The sequence below is a fragment of the Polypterus senegalus genome, chromosome 14 (genome assembly GCF_016835505.1).
Source record: "Polypterus senegalus isolate Bchr_013 chromosome 14, ASM1683550v1, whole genome shotgun sequence".
NCBI classification, from domain to species: Eukaryota; Metazoa; Chordata; class Cladistia; order Polypteriformes; family Polypteridae; genus Polypterus; species Polypterus senegalus.
In genome coordinates, this window is record NC_053167.1 from 44,478,462 (window position 1) to 44,499,798 (window position 21,337).

At 38.3% G+C, this 21,337-nt stretch overlaps 1 protein-coding gene across 1 annotated transcript in view; it reads right to left on the reverse strand.

Annotated features, from left to right (window-relative positions):
* The window catches only part of cdh4 (cadherin 4, type 1, R-cadherin (retinal)), a 1,132,965-nt gene that overhangs the window by 267,792 nt on the left and 843,836 nt on the right, over positions 1-21,337 (reverse strand). The window contains exon 6 of the mRNA XM_039735522.1: positions 14,358-14,513. Within this exon, the coding sequence (XP_039591456.1) occupies positions 14,358-14,513 (156 nt within the window). The remainder of the gene's footprint in view (positions 1-14,357; positions 14,514-21,337) is intronic.

A 21,337-nucleotide genomic window follows, 5' to 3' on the forward strand; every position in this document is an offset into this window, starting at 1 on the left:
CTGACTGTCAACGCAGTGTGTAGAAAACCAGGAAGAGCTCCAAAAAGCGCTGAAGAAAACATGCATTATATAATTGAGAAGGCAGCGAAACAATAAAAAGTGAGCAAGTGACATATGCAACCATATTCATGAGTGCTGATACTTCGGAAACAAAGCAAGGTGTAAACCTAAAGTTTAAATTAAGTTCATAGACAGGCTGCCGCTGCCGTTTGTCATGCCCACGGGTAATGCGGGATACAAGTTTAATGAGAGGACGCAGGATATAAACGAAAGTTTTGATCACTTTGTAACTAAGTTAAAATTACTGGTGAAGGGCTGTGCTTATGCAAATTCCAAGAGGCTGTGTTTGTGGGGGATTGACAGTTAAGGCGGGTGGGGGAGTCACATCATCATCTCCCCTCCCATTCACCTCATTTCGCTCTGAGCTGAGCTCCACAGCTAATGCAGTCTTGAGGAACCAACTTTGTGACGCTGCCACCAAATACTCACAGAAAAATCCACAAGTTAATACACACGCTGTCTCTACAGTTTCTCCACACTGAATCCTCCAGGCACTACTTACAAAAGGTTACATTGACAATCGTGTTACGTTATTTTTAAAATCTTTCCTTTTCTTAGCACAAGCACAGCTGAGAAGTTTCGATGCATATGCTCCATAACGCGTTAAAAAATCACGCATTTAATCACACTTTGCAATACAAGCAAAGGGGAACTTCTGTCAATGCATGATTTCATGGTACACCGATTACATTGATCAGCGCTTCCCAATTCATTTTACCCTTGCACACCCTTGGTTTGAGAAGAAGTATGAAAAAATATGAGGTTAACACAAAAAAACAGATCACCAATTCAAGCTTAATGAATAATCGATTCGCCATCAATAATTGTTTTGGTAAAGCCATACTCAGTGTATTCATTAGATGAACAGTAAAAAAGTAAGAGTGAGGGGAGGGTGACTTATTGAGGCACGCAGGCAAAACCACAATTGCATGCAGGCTCGATGTACTTAGCGTCAACTCGATCTGAATTGCACGATCACATTCGAAAAAATATATCTTTTCAAGTTCTATTTAGTCCATATGTGTCAAACTCAAGGCCCTCGGGCCACATCCGGCCCGGCGTAATTATATCCGGCCTGCGAGATCATTTTATATATTATTGTTATTAATGGCCCGGGGAAATGAAGCACTGGTAACACAATAAACTACAGATCCCATAATGCAGCGCTTCAGCTGCCTTGCTGAACACTTACCGCATTAATCAAGTCTAGCTTATGATGCTGCAAGTTATTGGAAAGCTAGCCCACACGATGCCAAAGAGAAAAGTTGATTCTGAAAATAGAGCCTTTAAAAACCGATGGGAGGCTGAGTATATGTTTACTGACATTGCCGGTAAACCTGTGTGTCTCATTTGTGGAGCTAATGTGGCTGTAATTACAGAATTTAATCTAAAACGGCACTATGAGACAAAACATCAGGATAACCTGAAAGACCTGAATGCAATGCAGAAGATACAGAAAGCAGAAGAGTTAAAGACGAATCTGACACTTCAGCAGACGTTTTACCCATGTAAAATCACAAAGTGATTTCAAGTGAAGCTGCTTTTATGGGAGACACAAATGCACCAGTGCACCTTGCCCCACTTTCCCTGTTGCCAAGTAATGTTGAACCAAGTCGGCACTACGGTGTTCCCAAATACGCACTTTGCTGATAAACTGAGTTCGCACGGCGCTTTGGTGACTTTGAAGAACAAAAAAAGAATTTTGAGTTGTTTGCAACCCATTTGCTGTCGATGTGGAAACTGCACCTGTGCAGATTCAGATGGAGGTGATTGAGCTGCAGTGTAATGGCACACTGAAGGCAAAGTACGATACTGCAGGGCCCGCACAGTTTATTCACTCCATTCCCGCAAAATGCTCCAGCTCCGTCTACATGCGGCTCGAACCTTGTGCATGTTTGGTAGCACATATCTGTGTGAGAAGCTCTTCTCAGTGATGAAGACTAACAAAACAGCACACAGGAGTCGCCTCACTGATGAGCACCTGCAGTCCATCCTGAGAATCTCCACAACACAGAACCTCACACCAAACATAAACGAACTTGTTGCCAAAAAAAGATGCCAGGCGTCCAGCTCTGATAAAATGACATATGAGCAAAGACAACTGAATGATTTGATTTGTTATTGCTGAAAGGAACACATTTTATTTATATTTCCAGGTTTTGTTATGCACCATGTTCATATTTGAATTTGTATAATTTTGACAGGATATATTTTTATGGAGAGCAAAATCTTTTGGGATATTTAAAATTTAAGTTTATTTTTTATATAAAATTACATAAGAGTAAAGAAATTTGAATGTTTGTTCTTTTAACGTTTACTTTATTTCTAACTTGTATAATTTAGACAGGATATATTTTTATGGAGAGCAAAATATTATAAGTTATTTAAGGTTTGAGTTGATTTATTCGAATAATATTCCTGTCTGTTTTTATTCATATTTATGTTCAAAAAAGTTAAGTTTTAAAAGTTTTAAAGTTTTAAAAGTTTAGTTTTAGTGTGTTCAATAAATGTTTATCCTGTTCAGCCCGTGACCTAAAATGTGTTTTGGATTTTGGCCCCCTGTGCAATTGAGTTTGACACCCCTGATTTAGTCGACACAAATATCTTTGGTTGGAATGTAAGGCGAATTTTCTCTTTAGATTTGTATGGTGAAGAAAAATGTATGCAATGATGCCTACATTTAACTTCCATTCCTACCAAAGATATTTCTGTCGACTAAATAAAATTCCTTCTATTTAAAAATTAAATAGAACTTGAACAGATATGATAGTTCATAATATCCACGCAGACTTGCACGTAAGAGCGGGAGTGATCCGTTTTAACAAGCAGAGTATTGCACTGATATGAAATAGCCTGCCCATTTAATTATTTAGGAATGGATAAATAAATTAAGATTTTGTACAAATAATGTTTTTCATTTTTCTTCCTTGATGGATTCTGCCACCCCCAGCAACAGTTGCTCGCACCCCAAAGAGTGTGTGTGTATATATATATATATATATATATATATATATATATATATATATATATATATATATATATATATATATATATATATAGTGGTGTGAAAACTATTTGCCCCTTCCTGATTTCTTATTCTTTTGCATGTTTGTCACACAAAATGTTTCTGATCATCAAACACATTTAACCATTAGTCAAATATAACACAAGTAAACACAAAATGCAGTTTTTAAATGATGTTTTTATTATTTAGGGAGAAAAAAAATCCAAACCTACATGGCCCTGTGTGAAAAAGTAATTGCCCCTTGTTAAAAATAACCTAACTGTGGTGTATCACACCTGAGTTCAATTTCCGTAGCCACCCCAGGCCTGATTACTGCCACACCTGTTTCAATCAAGAAATCACTTAAATAGGAGCTGCCTGACACAGAGAAGTAGACCAAAAGCACCTCAAAAGCTAGACATCATGCCAAGATCCAAAGAAATTCAGGAACAAATGAGAACAGAAGTAATGGAGATCTATCAGTCTGGTAAAGGTTATAAAACCATTTCTAAAGCTTTGGGACTCTAGCGAACCACAGTGAGAGCCATTATCCACAAATGGCAAAAACATGGAACAGTGGTGAACCTTCCCAGGAGTGGCCAGTCGACCAAAATTACCCCAAGAGCGCAGAGACGACTTATCCGAGAGGTCACAAAAGACCCCAGGACAACGTCTAAAGAACTGCAGGCCTCACTTGCCTCAATTAAGGTCAGTGTTCACGACTCCACCATAAGAAAGAGACTGGGCAAAACGGCCTGCATGGCAGATTTCCAAGACGCAAACCACTGTTAAGCAAAAGAACATTAGGGCTCGTCTCAATTTTGCTAAGAAATATCTCAATGATTGCCAAGACTTTTGGGAAAATACCTTGTGGACTGATGAGACAAAAGTTGAACTTTTTGGAAGGCAAATGTCTCGTTACATCTGGCGTAAAAGGAACACAGCATTTCAGAAAGAACATCATACCAACAGTAAAATATGGTGGTGGTAGTGTGATGGTCTGGGGTTGTTTTGCTGCTTCAGGACCTGGAAGGCTTGCTGTGATAGATGGAACCATGAATTCTACTGTCTACCAAAAATCCTGAAGGAGAATGTCCAGCCATCTGTTCGTCAACTCAAGCTGAAGCGATCTTGGGTGCTGCAACAGGACAATGACCCAAAACACACCAGCAAATCCACCTCTGAATGGCTGAAGAAAAACAAAATGAAGACTTTGGAGTGGCCTAGTCAAAGTCCTGACCTGAATCCAATTGAGATGCTATGGCATGACCTTAAAAAGGCGGTTCATGCTAGAAAACCCTCAAATAAAGCTGAATTACAACAATTCTGCAAAGATGAGTGGGCCAAAATTCCTCCAGAGCGCTGTAAAAGACTCATTGCAAGTTATCGCAAACGCTTGATTGCAGTTATTGCTGCTAAGGGTGGCCCAACCAGTTATTAGGTTCAGGGGGCAATTACTTTTTTACACAGGGCCATGTAGGTTTGGATTTTTTCTCCCTAAATAATAAAACCATAATTTAAAAACTGCATTTTGTGTTTACTTGTGTTATATTTGACTAATGGTTAAATGTGTTTGATGATCAGAAACATTTTGTGTGACGAACATGCAAAAGAATAAAAAATCAGGAAGGGGGCAAATAGTTTTTCACACCACTGTATATGTGTGTGTATGTATGTATGTATGTGTGTATGTATATGTATGTGTGTATATGTAGATATGTATATATATGTATATATATGTGGATGTATGTGTATATATGTATATATATATATATGTATGTGTATATGTGTGTGTGTATATATATATGTGTATGTATATGACAGCAACACTCGTAACAGTGACAAAACAATTACATTGACAATCATGTTACGTTATTTTCAAAATGTTTCCTTTTTTTTCATTACTTCTTTAACACACTACTTCTCCGCTGCGAAGCGCGGGTATTTTGCTAGTGATAGAATAAAAGAGAGTAGAAAACAGATTTTAGGAAAACATACCCAAATCAGATCTCCTACCTCCATTGTTCCTAAGTCTGTGACATCCTTAACCATTTATATAACTATGATGGTGTCATTCTTATTTGAAATAACTGCTGTGACTGAGACTGAATGCCTAAATCCCAAGTTACTGCCTGGAACGTCTGGCCCCATTTTCCTTCCTGTCACCATTTCCCCAACCTAACTGCAACCGTCATGGAAATAATACAATCTGAATTGTGTAGCTTTAGGCTGATATTATACATATACATTAGAATGCCTTAGAGAGCAATGATACATTCATAAGCTACAGCACAGAGCCCAGCTTTTCCACCATAAACACTCTTTTTACATTATGAACTACACATGATACAAATTAACAAGAAGAGTTGATGAATGTAGCTGAAATATCTACAAAGTAGTTAATGCAAATATGTGACAAAATTTATAAAAGCCTTTGAGATATATAACATGACATACAGTATATATATAGCTAACAAACACACTACACAAATACTGATTTAGCTATTCACTAAAGCAGAAGTCACTTCTTAGTAAGTCAATACAAAGTCTCCCACTGTTTATCTCAGCCTAGAAGATTTCTCGAGAGAGAGACAATGTGGAAATTGGCACACATAGAAGACATCTGGCCATCATCTATTAAAATAAAGACATTCACCAGAGAAGCCAGGTGCAAAGGTTGAGCAATGAAGAAGCACTGATGTGGATATCAAGAAATAAAGCAACATAATGCAACACAATATTCTTAAGCTTATTTAATCCAGTTCAAAGTACTAGGGAGACTGGATCCTATACTGGAAGTACTGGGTACAATTTTAGAACCAAACCTGTAGATGGTGCATACAATCACACAAATTTAAAATTGCTAGCTAATTAAATCTGTGCATTTTTTGGAATCTGGTAAAAAAAAAAAAAACAGCACCCAGAAGAAAACCCACAGAGTCGGGGAGAACTTGCAAAGTCCACATAAATGTGTGGGAAAATCAGAAGAAAAGAACCTGTGATAGACAGAGCTACTGATCAAGATGAACAAGTCTCAGGAGTGACCCCAAGATAGCATGAAAGTGGCAATGGATGAAAATCTTTTAATTTTTCTTCAGGCTTTTTTATTCGGAGGTAACAGATCATGGACTTCTTAAGTTGGCAAAAACAGGATACTAGTATAGAATTCTATAACAAACTGACAGATGTTTGTACATAAAAACACACAGTAACAGTAAACACGGCCATCAGTGAAAGTAGTGTGTTATTTTCAAATTGAAGTAGGATAAAAATCAATAAAAGCAGAAGGCTGCATACAACCCAGACCCAAAGTCAGGCAGCTTATATAAAAATGAATAACCCTATTGTTATTTTTCACCCATGTGGCACAGTGGATGGGTCTGCTCTTGAAGAACAAATTCAAATTTTGGCCAGCTACTATATTTCTGATGTTTGAATGTTGTCTCTGTATTTGTTCAGGGTTTTCTCTGGTTATTCCATTTTTCACCCACATTCCAAAGACACATTTGCTAAGTTAGCAGGTAACTCTAAACTGGTCTAATATGAGTGAATGTGGTGGTGTACACCATGGACTGCATGGCTGGCTCATGCCTTAGGACCACTGCTATTGCAATATATTCGAGATTCGTTTGACCCTGAATTTGGCTCCAAAAATTATGGAGAGAGGGACACAATTTAGTATCAAAATGTGAAAATCATTTGGTACAATGGAAGCAGCAAAAAGGGAATGTAATTGTGTAGGCTGTTCGTTAATCTTAGGTATCCGAAATACATTATCTGCCATAGTAAATATTACAAAAATGACAAATTATTAGTCAGTCGGTGATTTTCCAACCCGTTATATCTTAACACAGTTTCACGGGGGTCTGCTGGAGACAATCCCAGCCAACACAGGGCGCAAGGCAGGAACAAATCCCTGTGCAGGGGGCCAGCCCACCGCAGGACACACACACACACACCAAGCACACACTAGGGACAATTTAGGATTGCCATTGCACCTAACCTGCATGTCTTTGGACTGTGGGAGGAAACTGGAGCAACCGGATGAAACCCACGCAGACATGAGGAGAACATGCAAACTCCACGCAGAGAAGATTTGGGAAGCGAACCCGGGTCTCCTTACTGCAAGGCAGCAGTGCTACCACTGCACCACCATGCAGAAAAAAATGCTGTAGTTAATGGGTAATTCAAAAAATATTGACAAAAAATCAGTATTGAAAAGCATTTTATTTTTGTTGATCTTGTTAAGATAGATATATACTACATTGATAGACAGGTAGATATAAAAAGCATTGTATTAGATAGATTTACTCATTAAGATCTATAGTACTCTTCACAAGCGCCAAGAACCAGTTTAATTAAGAAAAAAAAAAAAACACACCATTTTCCTCACCCTATAGTTGGCACCATTCTTTTCTAAGCACATTGTCAGATTTAATCGTACTAGAATTGTCCAATGTGAATTTTCTCTGCTGCCACTGGAGCGTTAAGCAGACAATGCTTTGTTGATAAAATAATATAAAAAAAAAAACCACACACAAGCACAGAAATCCTGGTACAAACTCAGGTTAGAGCAGGTCAAATCACCAGAAGGTAGTGTTCTGACCTCCATGACATCTTAATGTAAGTAGTGCACGGCATTATGCACATGGCTGTTATTGCACTACTTTTAAAAAGATCCTTTTGGGGGTAACATTGGAGACTATACTCGTTGAAAAGTCAACTAAATGTACCAGCTGTTCACAATATTTTTAAAGCACAATATGTTTTTGCTCTTTGTTCAGTTACTAAGAATTCTTCCATAATTAAGTTTGCTGTGTAAATGGCACTGACAAAAAAATTACATCATATAAACATTTTAGAGAGAAACCATTTGTTTATCACAGACACCAGATGCCCTGAAGGACTTACTGTGCCCATTGCATCACAGGCACCAGATGCCCCAGTGCCCATTGTACTGCCTCTAGCAATTTGTACAGGTGATTCAACCTGGCATTCACCAGACACATCACTTAGATCCTCCAGCAGGAAACGCTTTAACCTGCTAATTCCTATTCATATAACTGATCTCCATGAACAAAAGAAAAAAAAATGTTTTGAAGCTGACAGAAAAATGAAAAACTCCTGACCTTCAGTTTGCTTCAAGAAATTCTTTGGATCCTGTGATACCAAAATGCCACTAGACCTTTTTCATTTCTTGTCAATCACTGAGTCCCCCAACATCATAACCATTAATTTTACACTACGATCTAATTTTTGCACTTTCCTGAGCAGTTATCTGCTTGGACTTGCAATCTAGCCACAGGCGACCCGTTCACCTAACACTGGCAGCGGTAGCCAGGTTTACCACGGATGATTCAGTTGACAGAGAGGCTGCTCCCGGCACCTTTAAGATTTCAACATGTTCTCTTTAATATAGGTGCCTGTGGCCTCGGCTTTTTAATTATAATGAAAAAGGTGCTTTTGCCCAATCCGCGTTGAAGATGAGATGTGCACACCAGGGTTTACACTGGTAATTGTTAAAATTTGACAGCACAGAGCCCTTCTTTAAACAGAGCCTTCATTTTCAAATGAAAGTACAAAGATCACAGTGACAGCATCAAATGATGGAAGGTAAAAGGTCTATTATGTTTTAAAGAAAAAAAGAGCACAAGAGCCTTAGTTAAAACAAGTGGAAACACATATTACTCTATACAGCTATCTTTCTGATACTTTTTTACATTTTACATTATTTACATTTTATAAATAATGTATATATACTGTTGTTCTCGAAACCCTCCTTTATTATAAAGATATGCTTTTTTATTTTTTCTATTACTCTGTATCTGCTCTTTTATTATAACAAGTTTTCTTTTATTGTTTTATTCAAACTGCGCCCTTTATATCTTGACAGTTTTAGAAAACTGTTATTATACATCTTATCATGAATCACTACTGGAATATCATCTGCTTAATTTTTATGTGAGGGAATCATTCATTTCTTTTCCTAATCACTCACTTACAGGTCCACAGAAAAGGAGAATTCTACTTAGCACCAACTGACACCCCTTGAAGCTCAGCTTGCGCTGCTGGCCATTGCGTCACAGGACACAGAAGTAGTCAAGGGCCATTTAGAGACACTTTTTAAACTGACAGAATGTGAAAGTCTTTTGCAAATCTTCCATGGATTTATATTGTGGACTTGCATAGTACATCTTTATTGTTAGTCTGTATCATCTATTTATTTATATTAGCTAATCCAATCTGTTAATGTCTTTGCATCAATAACAATTCGATTATTAGGCCTTTACTCATGCAATCACTTGTTCATTATGCTGCATTATGCATAACAAACTAATAAAACCCAATAAAACAGGTCTTAAATATTCACTCCATTAATCATAAATACAAGATCAGCAACAATGACCTACAGGAAACAAACTCTGAAAAGGATTAAGAGCTTTATGTTTATGCAACATTCTCATCATCTTGACAATGTGCAGTAGCAATTAAAAGGCAATAAATAAAATGTTGGGTTATATTGCAAAAAGGCATAAAGCAAGGCATATAGTTTCCATATAGCAGGCTAGCTTTGCCTGGGAATCATTTTATTTTTATCTTTCATTAATTTTGTTATTGAAGTTAATATCCTAATGAGGTGTTGTCTAAACTGCCCTTCAGGAGAAATCAGTAATTACTGGGCACTCACCTGAAGAGCTTCAAGTAAAAGGCTGGGCTTTGATATTAAGGTTGCTGCTCCCAAGGCTCTTGCTCTGCCAGGTTTTCCTGTTTTATTTCATTTACAGTTATAAATAAACCCTTTGTCCAGAGATTGCCAACCAGCACCAGGACCATTTAGGTATGGACAACTGAGACTGAGAAGGCTCTGAAGGAAGCCTTTGAAAACACTGACTGAGATATGCTTTGTGAGTCACATAGCCAGGACAACGAGGCACTAAGCCAGTGAATCACATTATACATCAAGTTTTGTGTGGGTAACACAGTCCACACAAAGACAGTGTGCCCATTTTCCCAACAACAAGCCATGGACCACAATAGAGCTAAAAGCCCTACTGAATATGAAGAAGAGAGCATTTAGGTCTGGGGATAAGGATGAAATCAAATGGGTGAAGTCAGAACTGAAGAAGCAGCTCTGTGAGGGGAAAGTCAACTGCAGACACAAACTTGAGCACATGTTACAACAAAACAACATGAAGGAAGTGTGGAATGGGATGAGAACTACCACTGGCTACAAGCAGGCTATTAAACATCCAGAGGAAGGGAACAAGAACAGAGCTAATGAACTGAACCAGCTCTTTAACAGGTTTGACTCTTTCTTGTCAGTCCAGCCACGCCCCACAAAACTGCTAGCTTCTGTGTGCGAGCTGCAGAGGTTTTGGAATCCCAACTTCCATCCACACCCTGCACGTCCTACAATGACATCACACCTGTGGTCTCCAGCCCCCCTTCACTCCCCTGGATTGTGTGTCACTGCTGATCGATTGAGTAGAGAGCTGGGAAAACTTGAAGCCAAATGGAATCAGTCCCAGGGTGCTGAAAATACGTGCCAGCCAGCTGTGCAGGGTCCTTCAGCACCTGTACTCTCTCTACTTGAATTTGCAAAAGGTTCTCCAGCTGTGGAAAACATCTTGTATGATCCCAGTACCAAAGAAAGTGCATTCCAGTGATGCCAATGACATCAGACCAGTTGCTTTTACTTCATACATCATGAAGACCTTTGAGAGGCTAATCCTAAAATAGCTATGACCCCTGTTTTTAGACCATCTGGATCTTCTCATCTACATGCTCCACAAAGCCTACTCGAACTTGGAGAAAGCTGGCACCAATAATCAGCATCATTTTCTTTGATTTTCCTGGTGTTTTAACACCATTCTGCCTGATCGACTAAGGAAATAGCTCAAGGCTTTTAATGCTGATGATCCCACAGTCTCCTGGATCATGGAATACCTGATTAACAGACAGCAGTTTGTGAGACTGAGGGACTGTGTGTCAGAAATTGTAGTATGTAATACTGGAGCACCTCGGGAAACTTTTCTGCCTCCCTTCCTGTTCACCCTCTACACAACAGATCTCCAGCACAATAAGAGCACTTTCCAACTACAGAACATTTCAGATAACACTCATCATAGGCTGAATTAATAATGGAAATGAGTCAGAGTACAGGAAAGTTGTAGAAGACTTTGTGTTGTGGTGCAGGGACAACAACCTGCAACCCAACATCAGCAAGACAAATGACCCGGTGGTGGACTTCCAATGTGCCAAGAAGCCTCTGAGACCGGTCACCATTCAGGGGGAGGACATGAAAGTGATTCAGAGCTACAAGTACCTGGTGGTTCACTCAAACAAAAAACTGGACTGGTCAGACAAAACACTGCCACTGTACAAGAAGGGCCAGAACAGTTTGCACTTGTTAAGGAGTCTCAGATCTTTTGATGTGTGCAGCAAGATGCTGGAAATGTTCTGTCAGTCCATAGTAGCCAGTGTTGTGTACACTGCAGTCAACCTGAGTACAAAAGAAGCACAAAGCCTGAACAAATTTGTCAAGAAAGTCTGCTCCAACACAGACAAACTCTGGACACACTGGAATCTGTTGTGAAAAAGAGGATGGTGGCAATATTAATTATAAATGTATTATAGTTTTTTTACAATTTTGCATGGCACAGAAGTAAGACGAATTGGTCTGTAAATAATAGAAGACTTGAAGACTGGAATCCCTTTTGAAATTTTCTAGTCCTCAGGTACCTCTCCATTTTGAAGTGATGCCTGAAATATGCCTAATAAGGGTTTATAGAAGATGTCTTTCATTGCTTTTAATACAGCTGGTATTATCCCATCAGGTCCAGGGGTTTTATTGGTGTTTAACGTTTTGAGGGCTTGAAGCGGATTTGACTCTTCTATTTTAAAATTTATGAACTTGGAGTGGTTTTTACTTCTAGCATGAGGCATTCCGCTTGTTTCTTCTTTTATAAATACTTTGGTGAAATATTTGTTCATTTCATTTGCTATTTCCTCATTTTCTGTGATTTCTCCATTTGTGTCCCTAAGGTTCCTTAAATTCTCTTTTATCGTCTTTTTACTGGAGTAATACTAAAAAAAAATTGTTTGCTGTTTATTATAGCTTCTCTAGATATATATATTTTTTGGTTTCTCTTTTGACATTTCAAATGCCTTTTTTGAGCTCTTGCTGTTCCTCTATGTTAAGAATGATCTGGCCTTTCCTTTCTGAAAGTCTTTTTGTTTTGTAGAGGAAAGGACACAATATGGGTTTTGAATTACATAAAGCTTTTTAAACAAGACGTACTGAAAGCTATAACAATTATTTAGCATGAATTTGTTCACTGATACTAGGCCCCATCTACACTACTACATTTTTCTTTAAAAACACAGACAGATGTCTCCATTATTGCATTTCTTCTGGCATTATCAACCCCCAAAAATGTTGAAAAATGCTCTCTGGACCTCAATACTTCTGAAAGTGTAGCTTTAGCATTATAATGTGGAGGGGCCAAATGTACACTAAATTTGCTCATGCTTTTTATATAGCTTTTCCCTAATTAAATCCTGCTCATTACAAGATCTCATTCTCTGACTGGTCTCCCTTCATGGAAACAAAACATATTTTACCATAGAGGGCAGAGAAGAGCTGCTTTCCATGGTGCTGGTTGTGTTGCTTACTTGAATGCATCAGAATTATGTTTTGTTTAGTTTGAATGCTGCATACATGTACAAAAGGCAAATCATTCAAAGGTTGCTACAGTTTTGTGATAAACCCCTTGGACAGTGGCATTACCACCCCTTCAAGAAATTTTCCGTAAGTGCACACATGCTCAGCGTAGGTGAACATGTACGTCATATGCGTTTTTTGGACATTGTAGTGTGGACAAAAATACTTTCATAAAGGCTGTTTTTATATGAAAAAAAAAGATAACAGCATGACTTTGATACCATTATGATGCAATAGACAATAAATCAAGGAATAACAGCAAACATATTCCACATTGACACAATAGTATTCAAGCAATTTGGAGGTCTTAATTACTGGTGGTTGCAAAAGCTGCTTTTTTTGTTCTGACTGAGCTTTTAAATGAAGGTTAATTCTGCTTTCTTACTTAAATCCTTTTTAATTAGACATCTTTTATAGTATGTTTGTCTAACGACAATCCTAATCTAGTGGTCCTTTCAGGTTTATTATGGAAACAGATTTGTATTCCACCTCCTCAGCACTCTTGCCAATGGGTTCTTCAGTTGTTCATGTTAAAAAAGGTGCTGCTGGCGGCGCAGTCGACTTCTGTTTGCAGACACAGGTGTACATGCACAGATGCATTACGCAATTTGATCCACTTTTTAAAATATTTTAGTATGAGAAATCACCTGTAATCAACAAGTCAAAGAATGCAACATATAAGACAATCTGGAAGCTGTAATGGTATTGAATGTTGACAGATATTTGAAAATGTGTAAAAAAGAAATCAACGAGCATAATTATGCAAGAAGTAATAAGTAAGAATGACAACTTTAGAACTGAGCACTTATAATAAATTACCTGTTCTGAGAGATAACAGAATGGAAAACTCACAAGTACTGATTTAAGCCTGCAAAGTTACTACTCACATTGTAGTTCATTTGTATTTTAGCTACATTGTGTTAATTACACAATTAATATGTGAGATGACAGCAATGAGGTTTATATTCATGCTTTACCAGCAGTTATGCGCTGTACATAGTGAACTGCTGTCAATGTATGGTATGTGTAATGTAATTTTTCCCCATTTCATTTAACACCACTGAGAATTTGAAGATGTTCATTCTCTGCTTTATGGAGCCTACCTATCAAATGCCTCCAAGTTTTCAAAAATATGTAGTATTGCTATACATGCTGTACAGAAAGTGGAATCTTATTTATCACTATGAAACAATCAGACAGGTCAAAAGAAGAAGCCTCTGGGGTTGTGAACACAAGTCACTTAGTAGAAATCTTATGGAACAACTCTGACTCCGGCAAAAAGAATGACAGAAATAAATAGCATTTTGTAGTTGTCATTGATACAGTACGTTTTGTTGAAAATGTTTAAATTGTTTTTTCTCTCTCTTCTAGAATACAAGAAGGTTTTTATACTTTAACACCGAAACACAAATTCTTAAAATCTCATATGGAATTCTTCCTCACCCATCTTTGAAATTGACTGCACAGGAAAGACTAAGTGGAAGCGACAGTTTTAAACTATTAATATTGAATACAACCTTCTGCTTTCAAGCACTTAATAAAATATAAAGTAATTTTAGGGATACATACATGATATGAAGCCCTTTCTTCACGATCTAATGGCTTAGTCACATACATCTTGCCAGCAACTGGATCAATGCTGAAGATTTCCACTGGTGGCTGGTCTGCGCCCACACCAGTGATGCTGTACCTGAGTTGAATGGCTTTGTCTTTATCCGATCGTATCTGAGGGGGAGAAAATGAGAAACAATTGAAGTCATTGAACTGTTCTGGTAAAGTTAACTTTCTGGATTTTTTCAGAAAAAAAGTTATCTTTAATGAACACTGACTGCAATAGGTAATAAATTTGCAGAGTAGGACTAAAAAGATATTCTTTCTAAAGTACAGTAGTGCTTCAGATGTGCTTCAATGCTTTTCAGATTGTTCTCAAGATGCACCTTATATTTCAAGCCACTCATACTACTCTGCAAATGTGATTAATATAGTATTGTATATATACATTAAAAAAACTAAATTCACTTCTGATGAATATTTGTCTGCAGAGTTTTCCTGTGGAGAAAACACAGTAATGTACACAATGGTTAATTTTGATGTGTCTTTGTATGAAAAATATGCAGCATGTCAAAATTTTTAAAATCCTGCACTTTTTTGCAGAAATGTGAATGAAAGGTATAAATTGTACTGATTTTACAGGTGCAATACATATTACAGGCATTATGCATCCTGTAGAAAAGAGCACAGGTAAACATGAATGTGTGAAAAAGTCTTTAAGGAGCATTATTCTTTGTTTCCCAATCCCGAAATAAACTTTTAAAACCTCAAAAAACTCTTTAGTATACATTTTGCATTTCAAATTGCAAAATCACTTTTAATGTTATTTTCACAAAACTGTACACAAATCAAACCGGTCTTGCTTCTCTCATCACTAATAACACTTAATGACAATTAGACTAGTGTTATGTTTTATCCAGGGTCCCTTTCCTCACGTATGTTTAACACTAGAATTACCAGAGTCTATGAGAATACTCATAAATATGAAAAAGTGTCTGCTTTAACAATGTGTTTACACAGATCACTGTAGAAACGGAACACACATGAAATGCATGTGTTCCAAGTAATGATCTATTATTTCCACTCTAAAACTCCAGCAGTTCACTCTCAGATAATCAAACACAAGTCACAAGCTGGGAGAACTTAGTGAACGTTCTGCGACGGTGGGGGATTGAATAGCCAGCTGCTTGTCTTAATCAGCACATTTACAGGACAAAGACGTTGATGGAGAGGTGTGAACGGATTTAAGGTGGGACGGATTTATGAGTTTTCTCGTAGGCTCTGGTAATTCTAGTGTTAAATTCCATTTTTATGTCTTATTGTTCATTCTTTATAGTGTAATGTAATGTTTATGGTAATATTATTTATTTTCTGTTTAATTATGTATTTTGTCATTATTTATTATTATGTTCCTTATATATAATAGGTAGACCTCCAAGAGGCGCCGCCACCAGTACATCACTACAAGGGACCACGCCTAACCCCATAAAAGGAAGGCTGGGAAGTGGAGTTTTTCACAGTTGATTGAATACGCTTGGTTGGAGTGTTCATATTTTTGTAAGAATGATTATTGTCTTTGAATTTTTTTGTTTTGTACTCTTTTTGCTTCTGTCTTAAAATTTCAATTTAGTGTTTTGTGTTGAGACTTGCTCAGATCGTCTTGTTTGCAAGTTCTTTTTTGTTCCTTTGGACTTTTTGTTATTGTTTAGGTTCAGCCACAATCTCTCCCCTGGCTTATGTTTAAATACTCTTTTGTTCATTTTTTTCTTTTTATTTCAATATTATTACTGTTCTTTAGTACTTGTGTAACTTTGTATTAATCAGGTTTGTGTACTATTAACTTGGGTTTCTGGATTTATTGACCTTTTACCTTTGTTTTTAACCATTCCGTCAGATTTTGTATTGGGACTTGTTTGTTACTAGATTTTCTTTTTGCGGCAACTTCCTCTGGGCCTTTTATGCTCTTGAGCTTCCTTTATTTCCTTTTTTGTAAAATAAATATTTATATATTCTGATGTGTGAGTCACTGTCCTGCACTCGAAAATTGAGGCTCAGTCTTAGCCTTCAGAACAACCAACTTTGTTAAAAACCACCTCAAATAATAACAGCAAGCGTATCTGTTGAAGTGGGAGCTACCCCACCATGACATACAAACACAGCAAACAAGCAGTGATTTCATTAGTCATTCTGCCTTGGCTCCCTCCTTCATTTCAGGCACTGATAATACTCCTCGTCAGGTTGTTCCCACGGCTGCGGATCCGCGACTGGGATCACCCTTAGGGAGAGGAGACAAAGAGAAAGTGGGCCAGGTCATTGGCCGAATTAAAATACCTCACGGGTCAGCAATCGGTCCCCGGCCAAGGGATGCTCTGCATGGTGGTGTTGCGAGGTTGGCGGTGATCAGCCTTCTATGGACGATCTAGTGTGCGACTGGGCTGTGAAGTCACTCTTGAAGCTGTATCTATGGCCAATGGATGTCACTTCTGCATGACGGGGCTGCAAAGGTGCTGTTGAAGCAGGATGTGTAGTGTGGCGGGGTTGCATGCATGTCACAATATGAAGAATTAATGTTGAAGGATCCTTCCAAGTGTTGGGGTTTTTGTTATAGTTAACACTTAACTATATTGGCCACTTTCTCATTCTGAGGGCATTCTCCACAGCAACCTTGATAGGTCTCTTTGAGATTCCATTAAGAAGTAGTCCTTGTTTCATGACAGTTATATTTTCTGATTTTTGCAAATAAATCTCCTTCTGTAAAGATATTTTTGTCACCTGTCTCTCTACATGCCAGGACTATACGCTAATCACCTCCCATATAAGGACATTTTGGTCATATTTTGGGGCATTGCATAAGCATTTTTGAACTTTTTGAAGACAAAAGACACTTGGCCCAGTTTAAGCCAAAGCTATCCTGTAAAGTACAAACTCAAGCTACCCTAGACTGTACCTTTCTGATCATGGTGATTAGAATTTTGGCCTGCTTGGTTTTTATATTTTGGATGCCTTGAACCATTTTGGCTATTTCCTGTGGTACACCCATAACAAGTAGACACCTGGGGCCTCATGTATAAACGGTGCATACGCACAGAAATGTTGCGTAAGAATGTTTCCACATTCAAATCGTGATGTATAAAACCTAAACTTGGTGTGCCACGCACATTTCCACGGTACCTCATACCCTGTTGTATGCAAGTTCTCCACTCGGTTTTGCAGACTGGCGGCACCCAGGGTCAAAGCAGTGCTACTGTTCCTGTGCGGTTATCCTTTCTTTTCCTGACGCAGCTTTATAAATACACTGAAATTAACCGCATATTGTTTATTAGTTTAATGCATCTGATTGTAATTAACCAGTAACAATCTAATGGTCCACAGAATGGTCAAACTATTCTAAATACCATAGCTGCTTTAACATTCTTACTCTCACTGCACTTTCTGCTTCTTCTTTTAGCTGCTCCCGTTAGGGGTTGCCACAGCGGATCATCTTTTTCCATATTACTCTCTCTGCACCACTCGGAGAAGTTGACAGGAAAGAGAATTATCAGTATACAGCATCAAGCACACGCTGCCTCAGTCATGCTTTCTATTTGAACTGCTTCTCATATGACAAACGCTTCAAACCTTTCCTGTACGGACCTCGCAGTTCAGAAACAGTTTCATCCCAAGAACTCTAAACGCACTCAATCAGTCCATCAACTGCTCCTTGTAGAACTATCTGTACTTATAAGTAGAATTACCTCACTGTAAACTTGCACTACAGTTATAATATTGCACAACCTGAGCCACTTTATAAAGAGTGTATTTACATATGATGAGGATATCCTTTTTAAGATGAAATGCAGCAAAATATATTTATTATATTATACAGATAAAACTTTAACTTCATTTAAATAATCTATACTGTTAATAATTAAAGGACACGGTGTTGCTACACTAGCAAGGATCTGGCACTCCACTCACGATTGTTCCTGCCTCGCACTGTGTGCTTCACTGGGACTGATGTGAAGGATAGAATAATTAAATATGTACTACGAAGATATTTCAATGTTCCTTAAAAGATTTGAAGAATCGGCGTTATAAGCTTACAGATGGCTTAACGTCCATTACAGAGCTGATTGTGTGGCAATCGGTTACATGGAGAAAGAAAAGGAAGGACAGGAATTGGAGGTTAGTACATTTGGAAGAGACAGTACTGCAGGGGCAGCCTTAGGCATGTGCAAACTGTGCACCTGCACAGGGCCGCCAAATCCCAGGGCCACCACACCAATATATATTGAATATAAAACAGAAAGAGAAAATAATGACACAGCTAAATACGCAGCGGCAAATTTTGGTAAAAGTTAACACTTATGTCATGAGCACGAGGTGGCTATGCAGTGTCCGCAATGGACGTGGCCGTCCGCCATGCATAAGATACTATATTCACATTGGTGGGTGAAGGAGCCACTGATTCTTCCTCTGCCCAGGGCTGCTACGAGCCTAGAGCCGCCCCCGAGAACTACTGCAATAAATTATTTCATCGAAGGTCGCGCACAATCACTGCACCACTGTGTTCACATGTTTAATAACGTGCTTTAACTCCTATCATCATGATAATGATATCACGTAAACATCTCAGTATTTTAGTTATTCAGAGAGCTGTAATATCACGAATGTCATGGATTCTGTGTCCTGTCAGAGGTAGAGAAAACCGGTTTAAAAAGCACATAGTGATTCACACACATAGAGCACATAGAAGAACACATACAAAACAGAGCATTTAACGTGCTACTTTACTTACGATGTGATTTGAGAAACTAGTGAAACAATTTTAAGACGAAGTTTATAATGTTCTACTTTAATAACAAAATAAGTTATGTGATTAAAGTGGACATTTCGAGATTGAAGTTGACATTTCGTTCTTTTCACCCACTGTGTGCCTTTTTTTCTCTATGCTCTAATAAGCTTTCATATGAAACTCAGATGGTAGGCTACGACTCGCCTTTTCACAGCAACTTTGATATCTGACAACTTCTTTTTTATTTCGGGCACTGTGCGACATTGTGAACTTGAGTTTTTGAGTTTCTCCGACACGCTATGTCAGTCGATCAACTTCCTTTTGTTGTTTATACCACTGTTTAAACCAACAAATAGTACGATTTTTCTTGCCTCCACGTGGTATTCGCTGAAATTCTTCCATTTTCACTCTTGCTTTTCCCATTGTCTTTTCACAGAACACTGAGCTTAAGGGCTATTTATATTGATTTGCATATTCAAAGAGGCGTAATTCTGGGAGGAGTTGGGGAGGTACAGCACGCACATGCACAAGCATTACTTTTCACGCTGACCGGGATTTATGTAGCGGAATAACACGGAAGTTGGAGAACACACGGATTCCTGCATCTGGATTTTTCTGTGCGTAAGCACATTTCAGCTTTTGTGCTTACATCATGTTATAGTGCGAATTCTACGCATGGCATTATGCATGAGACCCCAGGACAATGAATGATAAAAAGCTGCACATTCTTCAATGTCAAAACCCTCTAGTGGGATCAGTAGTAAATAATGACATAAATAATCAGAACACATCGAAAAACTGAATGAAAATCATATTAATGATGAAGAGAAGAACCTTAAAAAAATCATTTTCACATAACACATGTAACGGGTTGGATAATGGATGGATGGATGGATGGATGGATGGACATGTAAATATTTACTATATTCCAATAAAACTTAGCAGGCACTGTTTTCAAATTTCTGATGTCAAGCGTTTCATCATTCTGTGTCATTTGTCTCTGTGTCTACTTCATTCAGATGTGAAATACCTGAGCCTATCCCAGAACCACTAAGGCAGAAAACAGCAGATTTTGTATGGGACTTGAGCCAATCACCAGACACATCACACACACACACACACCCTCTTAGTGGGCCTATTTAGAATGACCGATTAACCTATTATGTTTTGTACCCAAAATATCACACAAAGAGGATTTTGCTCAACTACAAAAGGATCAATTCATTAGATGATATTAAGGAGAAGGACATGGCAAGATATAGAAAAAGATGATCTGCTGTGGCAACCCCTAACGGAGGAGCCGAAAGAAGAAGAAGAAGGAGTAGGGCATGGCCTACTGTGGGATATTGATGTAATCAGTCAGGCGGTAGAGGTCGCTGTGAGAAAAGGGGTGGAAGAAGAAAGGAAGAGAGGTGGAGAAAGTGTGATTAAAGTTAAGAAAGAACTGACTACATTGCGTGGTCCATTTATTTCAACAATATATACCATATTGGCAACGAGGATGTCAACTTTTAGACTCTTGCCCCCTCCTGTGTTTCTCAAAACTCCAGGTGAGCCTGCAATACCGTTTAATTCTTGGCTAAGGATGTTTGAGAACTATGTGCTAGCTCTTACTGACACACCGCTATCGGATAAACGTAAACGTGCCCTATTGATTCATTGCCTAGGGACTGAAGCTCAGCGTATTTTCTACACTCTTGCTATTGCTGATGATACATTCGCTGCTGCCCTTGCTGCACTAAAAGACTTTTTTATTCCAAAAGTGAACGTTGTGGCTGAAAGAAGTAAATTTTGCCAAAGAAGCTCATTGCTAATTGTGATTTCGGCGTGCTAGCGGATGACATGCTTAGAGATCAAATCATAGAGAAAACAAATATACCTCGCATTCGAGAACGATTATTGCTAGAGACGGACCTTACATTACAAAAAGCGATTGCTATTGCTGGGCAAATTGAATGTGCAGTGGCCGAAGCTAAGGCTATGGTTACTAATAATGAATCGTCTGTTAATGCTGTACACACAAATTCACAAGGTGCGGGACGAGCGAGGCAGGAACCTGCTTTTAATGCGCGTGCATCTGTAAAACAAACAGCAGCAGCTCAGGCTTCAATTGCGGTGCAACAAAAAACATGTTATCGCTGTGGATCTCGAATGCACCTGGCTAATAACCCCAATTGTCCAGCAAAAGCAGTAAGATGCAGACATTGCGGTAAATTTGGTCATT